At 34.7% G+C, this 11,143-nt stretch overlaps 2 protein-coding genes across 2 annotated transcripts; one reads left to right on the top strand and one right to left on the bottom strand.

The window, feature by feature from the left end:
* Positions 1–289: 289 nt before the first annotated feature.
* On the top strand, positions 290–5,309 carry LOC126710052 (carotenoid cleavage dioxygenase 8 homolog B, chloroplastic). The gene is made up of 6 exons (XM_050410429.1): positions 290–720; positions 2,179–2,922; positions 3,297–3,490; positions 4,050–4,239; positions 4,384–4,486; positions 4,837–5,309. The coding sequence occupies exons 1-6, from the start codon at positions 409–411 to the stop codon at positions 4,980–4,982; spliced, it is 1,689 nt and encodes a 562-aa protein (XP_050266386.1). The 5' UTR covers positions 290–408; the 3' UTR covers positions 4,983–5,309.
* Positions 5,310–6,065: 756 nt separating this feature from the next.
* On the bottom strand, positions 6,066–10,890 carry LOC126709615 (probable transcriptional regulatory protein At2g25830). The gene is made up of 7 exons (XM_050409914.1): positions 10,632–10,890; positions 10,347–10,522; positions 9,951–10,012; positions 9,504–9,660; positions 9,069–9,346; positions 7,188–7,308; positions 6,066–6,700 (listed from the first exon to the last, which is right to left on the bottom strand). Exons 1-7 carry the CDS (start codon positions 10,738–10,740, stop codon positions 6,608–6,610), a joined length of 996 nt encoding a protein of 331 aa, XP_050265871.1. The 5' UTR covers positions 10,741–10,890; the 3' UTR covers positions 6,066–6,607.
* Positions 10,891–11,143: the final 253 nt, after the last annotated feature.

The raw sequence follows: 11,143 nt of genomic DNA on the forward strand, positions 1-11,143 counted from the left end.
AATAAAATTCCAACCCAACCCAATTCATGAAAATCAATCGGAGGGTCGATTTCACCGAGCGTGTGAGTTTGATGCACGCATGTAATTCTATTATTCCAATAGTTGAGTTCCTTCCATTTCTTCCTTAATATTTTGCCTTTGACTTAATATTTTATGAAACAATAATGACGTATAGAGCCTGCGTCCGCTAGTAGAAAGGCATTCTACCAATCAAGATTCCAACGTGATCGAGCATAGTTACTAACTCCATAAACTTTTGGCTTGGATTACCAAAAAAAAAAAAACTTTTGGCTTCAAGCCATCCTATAAATATACCACTAACTTCACTCTCCTTTAACTTGTCCTAGATATCAACCACAGAACAAAAACCCTTTAAAAATCTTCCAACACTCTTTTAAGTTTTAACTCATGGCTTCCATGAGATATCTGGCAATCGGAAACTCCATTTGTCCAGCCACAGTGGAGATTTCAGATAAGTCAGGTTGTGTATTAGATGGGTTTTCCTTTAGGAGTAGCAACTTTACTAGGAAGCGCAATGTTCGAGACTTGAGGGTCATGAGTGTTTTAACTCATCGGTTGCCGGAAATAGACGTTGCTCCTCCATCATCAAGGGAAAAACAAAGTGATCATGGCAACTGGAATCATGTTGCATGGACAAGTGTGAGACAGGAAAGATGGGAAGGAGAGCTGGCTGTAGAAGGAGAAATACCATTGTGGTTGGTATGTGTCCACTATAATTTTTTTTTTTTTTTTTTTTTGAAAAGTTTCTTTATAATCATAATAACATTTGCATGTAGTGTATTAAAATAGAAAAGACCTCATATTCTATTATTCTCCTCATGGGTAATTCTTCTTGCTAGCTAAGATACGATCTGAACATTTCTGTCATGTCATGGCCTATTTTGATTTCACAACCGTACCCAATATCAGTGGTGCGTGTTTTCTTTTTTTTAAAACCTATTTCCTTCCATATACGACAATTCTACACAGCATGAAACTTGCCATGACATGATGTCAATAGGCTATGCATGGTGTTTCAACTTTCAACTAATTATGTTCATTCTTTTGGTGTCAATAACTATTTTTATGCTGATCTATGTGCAGAACTACAACTTTAATATTACAGTAAGTATTAATGAAAAAAAAAAAAAAAAAAAAAACTACATTTTTTGGTTCAATCAGGTGGCACTCTAATTGAATGTCAAGTATGCACAATTCGGATTTGTAATAGATTTGTAGTTGCCGAACGGATTTGATTTGTAAAAGTTGTTGTTTAAACAACACAACACGTATTTTTATAATATTTTTTCACTCACACGTATTTTCACAATATTTAAACAACGTTATTAGAACAATATTACCAAATGGACCCTATGATTTTGAATAAAAAAAAAAAAAAAAGTTAAGGCTGCAATTTATCCTTTTTTTTTTTTTTTTTTTGGTTATATGCATCGAAACAAGAATCACATAAACAAAACTTTTCACGGATTTTACCAAACTTTTAGAATGTATTTGGATACCGTTTATTTTGCTGTAACTGAAAAATTATTACTGAAAGTACTGTAAATAAAAGTAAAAGTTAGTTGAAATAGTACAGTGATATCCATAACTAGTGCCAAAAAGTACAATAGGACCCATAAATAGTAGCAAAAATAAATTGAATGGTGAAATAATTTTAATTTTTAATCCTAACCCAAATGCACATTTAGTCCTAAAGGTATGATTTAAAATCATCATTTTTAAACAGCTAATCCAAAACAGACAGATGATTACTAAAACAAAACAACGAGCATTAAGTTATAACATTAGATTACAAAAATCAAATCGATGATTGGATTGTACCTTCCTCATCATATAGTAAGCATAAAAAGGAGGAGGAGATATCAAGCATATCCATTATATTTAATAATGCCATATAATATCGACAAAATAGAATTGTGCATCGTGCCCATTGTCCCTTTCTTTTCATACATAATGGAGATCTCAAGAGGATGACGTATATTATATTAGTCTCATTCCAAATTATTTTTCATAAGAGGGTCTTACTTATATAAATATTATAAATAGGCCAGAAGTGGGAACAAGTAAAAATACCAAAATAGTAGACATCCTATGTTTTAGGCTTTTAGCTATTTGGATTAACTAATGAATAACCTCAATTTAATTAATTTCATGCAGAGTGGAACGTACCTAAGAAATGGTCCAGGCTTGTGGCACATAGGGGACTACAACTTCCGCCACCTATTTGATGGCTACGCCACTCTAGTCAAGCTCTACTTTGAAAACGGTCGATTAATCGCCGGCCATCGCCAAATTGAGTCAGAGGCCTATAAGGCTGCAAAGAAGAACAAAAAATTATGTTACCGTGAATTCTCTGAGGTTCCTAAACCTGACAATTTCCTTTCCTATGTTGGTGAGCTTGCAAATTTATTCTCAGGTGCATCACTAACCGATAATGCAAACACTGGGGTTGTCAAACTCGGTGATGGTCGTGTGGTTTGTCTAACGGAGACACAAAAAGGGTCAATAGTCATAGACCCGGACACATTGGACACATTGGGGAAATTTGAGTACAGTGACACATTAGGTGGTCTAATTCACTCAGCACACCCTATTGTGACTGACACAGAATTCTTGACTTTGTTACCTGATTTGGTGATTCCGGGGTACTTGGTGGTGAGGATGGAGCCGGGGACTAATGAGCGGAAGGTGATCGGGCGGGTGGATTGCCGTGGCGGTCCGGCAGCAGGGTGGGTTCACTCTTTCCCGGTGACTGAGCACTATGTTATTGTGCCTGAGATGCCACTAAGGTATTGTGCCCGAAATTTGCTCAAGGCCGAGCCCACTCCACTATACAAGTTCGAATGGCACCCTGATTCTAAAGCGTTTATGCATGTCGTGTGTAAAGCTAGTGGCAAAATTGTAAGTTCACTTCTCTCTTCCATTATAGTAGATTTCTTTTTTTCTTTTTTTCTTAGAACACCTGCGGATTCGAACTCAAATTTCTTCTATAGAATTAAGAAATAATATAAAATATTAAATAATCATACATATATATAAGGGGTTTTATGGTTTCAAATCTAATCGTATCCACACTCTTTTACATCGTGTAAACATTCGTAAAAATTATGGACACTTACTGTTAAAAATGTGAATATTATTGTCCGGAGTGTATATCTAAAGTGTGAAATAACAATTTTCTTATGATGTTATATATTATATATGAGCATCTTGTAATATTTTGTTTTAACTTTACTCATTGAAAAAAAGGTTCTAAATTTCACTAAATTTTGAAGGTTGCTAGCGTGGAAGTGCCATTATATGTAACATTCCACTTCATTAATGCGTATGAAGATGAGGATGAAGATGGGAGGGTGACAGCGATAATTGCAGATTGTTGTGAACACAATGCTGATGCAGCGATTCTGGAGAAGCTCAGGTTGCAAAATCTCCGATCATTCAACGGGGAAGATGTCTTACCAGATGCTAGGTATATATCATTTCATATATATATTTGCAATGAAATCCCTATAGCAATGGTGTTATACATCTAGAATATACACTTTTCTATACCCTTTATCTTGCTTAGCCTTTTAGTTAAAGTTCCTCATGGTCATGGAGCGTCAATTTGAAAAATAATAATTGAAAATTTTAGAAAGAAAAAAAGAAGCACCCTCACAATCTAAAGGCAGTAGCAGTACTCTTATCCAAGCCCGCCGGTGCCTCATGTAGCAAAGATACGTGTAGGTGGTACCTAAGCATACCTAGTATACGTCAATTTGCATGCATGGCTTTTACAAGACAAAATTGTTGACCTTCACAAAATTTTTATTTGGTTGATTTACTGTTGGCCAATCATGCGAGGCCTTTAAAGGGTGATATCTGTCATGACAGAGCATTAATCATGACCGTGCAATAGATGAAGTATTATGATCAAATGACATGCATATTCAAAATTTTAAACCCTTCCATGACGTGACCAACAACATCTTGGCTTTTTTAAATCCTGAAAGTGAATGCGACTATATTGGTGAATATATATGTGACAGGGTTGGACGGTTCATTATACCCTTTGATGGGAGTTCACATGGGAAATTAGAGGCAGCGTTGGATCCAAATGAACATGGGAGAGGCATGGACATGTGTAGCATCAACCCAAAATATCTAGGCAAAAAATACAGATATGCTTATGCTTGCGGAGCCCATCGCCCATGCAACTTCCCCAACACCCTCACCAAGGTAAACTTATTATTAATTTACACTTCCCTACATATCAAACACCTACAACAAGTTAATATTTTGTATGGCTATGCTATGTGTATTTTAGATATGGTCCATATGGGCATATGGGTTAATAATAATACGATTTGAAATATGTTGCAGCTTGATTTCTTTGGAAAGAAGGCTAAGAATTGGTACGAGGAGGGTGCTGTGCCCTCTGAACCATTCTTTGTGCCTAGGCCAGGGGCAACAGAGGAAGACGACGGTAAGTCTATATTGTTTCTTGTTGTTTATTATGTTCTACTCAACATTAACGTTTTAATCAAGATCAAGTCCTTGATTCCTTTCCATTTTTGTTCCGAATTCCAGGAATATATTCGTATATTTGGTATCAGAACTCAAAAAATGTGTAACCTTGTTATGTCCAGAAAATAAAAGGGCATGAGTTTGGCATTGTCTTCCTGCACTTGTAAATGTCACGTGAATTCTTAAGTTTTGTTTGCGAAATTTTCAACCACTTACTTTAAAGAAAATCTTTTTCAATAATCCTAATATCAAATTTGAGGACAATGAAAAAATTAAATCCTAATTAATAACGTTGTAATGTAATTGCAGGTGTTGTAATCTCAATGATTAGTCAGAAAAATGGAGAGGGATATGCATTATTATTGGATGGATCCAGCTTCAAAGAGATTGCCAGAGCAAAATTCCCATATGGTCTTCCATACGGCTTGCACGGTTGTTGGGTTCCAAAGAAGTGAAAATGGTTAATTAATTACAAGTATCATGCATCCCTTACCCTTAGTCATAATAAAAATGATGCTCCCATTCAAACTGATCCAAATGCATCTCCATGCTCATGGATATGCAATGTACACAGATATAAGTCTTGATATTATATTCATATAGTGAGTTTTTTTTTTTTTAGGCTGTATGTTTATATAGTGGTTACTAGGTCAGTTGGTGTGCTTACAATAGTATTAAGAAGTGTGCAAGATCAGGGCTTCTATTTCTCATGATATTTGTTTATGTAAATCTTATTTTGTTTGTAGAATGAAATCTTACTTTGCGTTTCAAAATTGTGTAAATTACTAAGTATTCATTTGGATTGGGCGTCTGCATTTACAAGTTTGCGTTTTCTGGCTTTTTTTTTTTTTTTTTTCATACGTTTCAGGGAGTAATGCGACTACTGTTCATGAACAGTAACAGTAAAAGTTGACTTTTTCATGGTGAACAGTGCACTCGTGCACTGTTCACGGACCCACAAATTCCACTTTTCAACAACTTTTTCATTAAAAATGGGTCCCACGACACTATTCACACATTTAAAAATTATTTTACTATAGTGTTTTCAGTTTCAGTTTTCAGTTTTAGCAAAAATAAGCTCAATCTAAACAGACCCTAAAACTGTTTGCTACCAGCCAAATTCTTAGCAAAGGCCAAATGGTTTCTTAGAACACATACATATAGTTTACTTCATATATGCAATGAATTCACCTAAAACGTACACCATTACTTGTTAATGTGGACCCATTCTGTCAATTGAAGATCATGAACAGGTTAATTAAATTACCAAATGTGGTTGATGGGAATTCTAAGGTGAGCAATATTTTTATTTTTATTTTATATGTAACACTAGAAGGGAAGGACCTCTGACTGATTTGGAGGGAAAAGGACTCTCAGTTCTAAAAAAATTATATTCTCAATGCAAAAAGTTATGGAACTCAGTTCAATTTTCGGCTGCAAACTCGATTTTATTCTAGAAATATGTGGATGCATTACCTAGGAAAGTAGGTATTTAAGAGCCCTGACTTCTGCATATAGCACAGAACCCACTTCAATCATAGTTGTGAAATTTTACATTGCATTATAAACTTTGGCAACAATTAGTACAGATAAAACTACAAAGTCCTATTGGCATGGACAACACAATTTGTTGCTTAAGAGGATCCTATCTAAAGCGTTGAACCACTTGGCCAATGGACATTAAGAATTAATCCTTGTACTTTTATTGGAGGAAATGAATTTTATGATTTATCCTTCAGAAACAAATAAATACTTTACCTACCAAAAAAGAAATAGTATTTTTAGTATTCACTGTTCTTCCAGAAGTAATAACTAATAACCAAGCTGTCACAGAAATTCTCTCCTTGTAAAAGCATAATATAAGCAGCAAAGCATCAAGCTCGTCTCCCCAACCATCCCCTGCCATCCACAGCAATGCCCCAAAACAAGGACCTGCTCATATGAGCAAGGTATCTTTATCCATCAAGTAAGAAGACCAGCCAATAACTGTACTTTTATACACGAACCAGATGTACCAACTATTGTCCAACAGCAAAAAAATCTCCATGGTTGAGATGGCAACTAGAGATGTAAAATATAATCACAGCTGGTCTGTATAAACGGCATCAACATCATCAAGTTCAAGTAACTTGCTCATAAGTTCCTTGTTCAAGTCCATAGCCTCGTCATCTACCTAAAACCCAACAACTTATTGTAGTCATTACTTTAAACATGTGAAATAGGAAAATTATAGGAGATCATTGAAGGAGTCATTACAAACCAAAAAACAAAGCAACAAATTGATTCACCACATTATAAAGATGGTGTTTGAACCAAGAGGCTTAGCACATAGCAAATGGAGAATGAAATATTGGAAAGAAAGACGAGGGGGGAATCCAAATGACAACCGTGAGTTTGGAATCTTTGGATTAGTTTTTGACTTATATTGCTTAGTTACAGCTTTTTAGAGCTACAACTGCGCTATTGCCAACTTTCAACAAATAAGCGAATAAAATTTTCAACCAAAAAAAACACCCATCCAAACGCACAACAAAATATTCAGTGGTAGCCTATTCTCTGGAAAAAGGCCAAACTAAGAAATTATGGCCTTTGCTGTTGAGGACAAAGATTTTGTACTATACAAAGTTTCAACAAAACCATAGGGTACAAGAGAGACATACCTCTATAGCGGTTAATGGAAGCAGCTCAGAACCATTATCAGGCTCAAACTTTATTCCTTCCTCACGTAGTTTTGACAATATTGCTGTATAGTTATCTGATGAACTTACAATTTTATATTGGCTTCAAGAAAAAGCAACAAAGTATTAGAACTTCATAGAGAAAGTTGTATAGTTTATAATGAGGAAAAAAAATGTATATATTGCCAGTACACTCTAATGTGATCAGAATATCCTTCCCTTACAAATCTTAAGGTGGAGAGTGAGGTCGTAGGTTCAAAACCCACTAGGTGTACGTGAAACTTACTAATAAAAAACTGAATACAATACTTATATTACCAACGTAAATACTATCACAACAGTCAGAAATCAAGCAAATATGCAAAAGTTGAAAATTGAATAAGAGAATATAGGGTGGTAATACTGCAAATAAACCTAATATCAACAGCTAAGAAAAAGAATATGCATAAGTTAATTTCACTAAAATCACCACCCCGCAAGCAGACATGCCCCTTCCAACACCAAATACACACTTCCATCAAGCATAGAAAGATTCTGGGCTTCAAACTCAGGGTAAAGCTCACAGCACAAGAAATTCAATACTTTCTCCAGCTAACATGATTAATTTTTAAAATTCCCCTTCTCAAAAAACAGAAAGGTAGCCAATGTCTCATTCTTCAGATATTCAAGATGCTTAAGATAGCATAGCATGCCAATCGAAAGATCACAGTTGTGCCAACCCATCCAATAACACTAGCTAGTTATCATTTCCATTGAAAGTAACGAAACATATGTGAGATATAGAAGACAAACTTGTGGAAACTGAAAAACTAAGCTTTTAGTTGATTTAGAGAAATGATGAGAGATTTCATTATATTGGTAAACCAAGTTGCGTATTTTTTACAAGAAGGTCCACTCAAAAATTTAAATTACACTAACCTCCATCAAGGTTTAGGGAAATATTAGGATTTACTTCCTATTTTCAAGGACAGTTTACACCTGTTTGTAATTTATAGAACAAATACATTTTTTTTTTCATTGGTAATTACAAATGCACTCAATGGATATTGAACCTACAACCTCATCCGATCCTACTCTAACAAGGGGAGGAAATGTCATTTGAGCTAAAGCTCAGTGGCCATATAACAAAAATATCCTTATGAACACTCATGTCATTACAAACAGTGACAAAATATCCTTTCTAACATTAAATTTCCATCCATAGTAACCTTAAATAATGGTTATTAATCAGGCAGGTCAGATGATAAGGAAAATCAGGGAAATAGAAAGTAAAACTAGTAGGCTCAGTGCTATAGTATCATTTCTAAAAATAGGTCGTGGTCCCTAACATTTCCAAAAATCCCTATGGAGGTTGGCCTAATTCACAAATAATTCTATCTTCCATTCAAAAAAAAAAATTCGCACAAATAATTATTTTATACTAACAATTACAAATTGATTCATTAACACCCTGTTAATCTTTAATACTCCAGGTAAAACCTCAATGGAATAAATCACTTACCTTCTCTTTAATTAAAGATGATCAGTGTTGATGTTGTGATACATGCACAAGTATAACAAGTTTCCATGTATAATCTTATTTTTGAAAATCCCTTAGCCTTTCGATTAATAATGCTCATAAGAGGTATTTCTGTCTAATCTAACTTTTTTGCACATGCCAACTCTAATGCTCTACTCTTGTCAGAATCTAATACCCTTCCCTCTACCATTAGAACATTAAAAAAAAAAAAGTAATTGAAGAAAAAGACTGTCAGCGCATCTAGCAGAGTTTTATATTGACAACAAGGTCACAAAAAATAGAGTTTTAGGCATGAAAAGTAAGATTAGAAACATAATCTCTACAGAGAAAAAGTGGAATATTACCTTTCCAACCTATCTTCTTCAGTTTCATCTTCATACACTGGAGGTTCAATAACATCCTCAGCACCAGCATCTAATGCAATGACAAGAAGCTGATCTTTGTCAACATCTGTGACCTTTACGTTTACGACCCGGACACGTCTGAACTTGAACATTACAGATCCTGAATCTGCCATCTTTCCCCCATAGTCCTTCACTACCTCTCTAATTTTTGCCACAGAGCGATTAATCTTATCAGTTGATACCTCAACTACCATACTAGCTCCACCATAACCATATACCTGAAAATAATAAATTTGATCTTTGTAAGAGCTTAAACACCTCCCAATGTATCAACATAAGGTAAAATAATAGAGAAAAATCCAAACCAAACTTACCCTCAATAGTTAAAAATCATAGTATCCCCAACATAAAATAATTATATATACACACACCAACCTCATAGATTTTCTCAATGTAAGCCTCTTGTCCCTTCTCAGACGCTCTCTTGATGTTGCGGTCCAGAATTTCCTTTGGTACATCAAGCTCCTTGGCTTTCTCAAGTACAGCAGCCAAAGTCATATTAGATATAGGACTTGGACCCCCTTTCTTAACACTGCTCAATGCATATTATCAGTATGACCCATAAAAAATCAATAAATAATTTAATGTACATCTAAAGTACATAAGGGCAGGTAAAAAATTCCTGGCACTTTCATCCTAATATCACTCAAAACTAGAAATTACTACCAAGCAGAACCCACTCTAAAGAAATTTGTGGTACTGGTAATTGGTAAGAGCAGTGCTCTATATACTTTTCTTATGTTTATTTATTTATTTTTTTTCTTTTTAGCAGTTTCAGCATGTCAATCCAAGAAAGAGTCAAATAAAGAGTAACCAACTCACGCAGATACGACTTCCTTCCCGATCCTCGAATACAGCTTTGCCTTCTTTGCATCTTGTGCCCCCTGCATTTACTGCCACATTTAGAAACCTGAAGTAGAAGGCCACAAAAATGTCTTCCTAACTTTTCCAGACTCATGATGATTGATACAAACATTGCATCAAACACATGGTGTTCAAGTAAGAAAATGGTTCCAAAAAATCAGACCCATATTAGGATAGAAGTAAAACACCTAACTTCTATTAGGCATTTCATCAAACACATAAATTGCAAATCACAGACATAACTTTACCGAACAGGCCATTGAGTCAGTGAGCACAAACAAGCAAAACACCATTATAATCAGTCCCCAAACTAATAATTCACGACCAAAAAAAAAACTGAGAGAGAGAGAGAACCTTTCTGCCAGCAATTTTGCTGGAACGCCTGCCCATACAGAGAGGAGAGAAAGTCCATAACTTTCTCAATTGAAGAACATTATTATTATCAATGCACTTGTTTTCATACAAAGACAACGAGGTATACGTTGATATTGCTGATAAAGATGATAACTTTCTGCCTAGCAAACAGTTTCCTGAATCATAAGATAAATAATTATAGATGTATAAGGTGATATGATATGAGTTCCCCACAAAGATTATCAAAACAAAAAAGTGAGAATGAGCGAACTGAGAAAGTATTACTTTTGACAGCAAAGGAAATGGGAATGGGGTATTTGGAGGAAAACCCATTAGAGAATCTGTGAAGAATTGATCCAAATGCTCTCATTGACGACGAAGACAACGAACCCATTTCTCTTTTGTTGTTTGTTTTTTATTAGTGTGTGCTAAGTAAGTGCCTTCTTCTTCACTAATTGGAGATTTGAAAATTATCACTACATGGAGTCCATGGATGTGTCCCGTAATCTCTCTATGGTACACTTTTTGCTTTTTATTCTTTGTCAATTTAGTCCATCATTTTGTCAAAATGAGTCTTTTCTATTTGGTATCTTGTAGTTTTTGCTAGCAAAAATATAATTTTTAGTAATTTTTATGCTAAATGTGTCCCAAAAATAGTTACCTTATTTTCTAAAAGAACAAAATTGATGTATAGTACTTTAGGTGTTTCATTAAGTTTTCCTCTTAAAATTTAGTCATGTAGTTACTTAACTAAAAAATACATTTTCATCTTATGAGTAAAAAGTCATATTAATTGT

The sequence above is a fragment of the Quercus robur genome, chromosome 12 (genome assembly GCF_932294415.1).
Source record: "Quercus robur chromosome 12, dhQueRobu3.1, whole genome shotgun sequence".
NCBI classification, from domain to species: Eukaryota; Viridiplantae; Streptophyta; class Magnoliopsida; order Fagales; family Fagaceae; genus Quercus; species Quercus robur.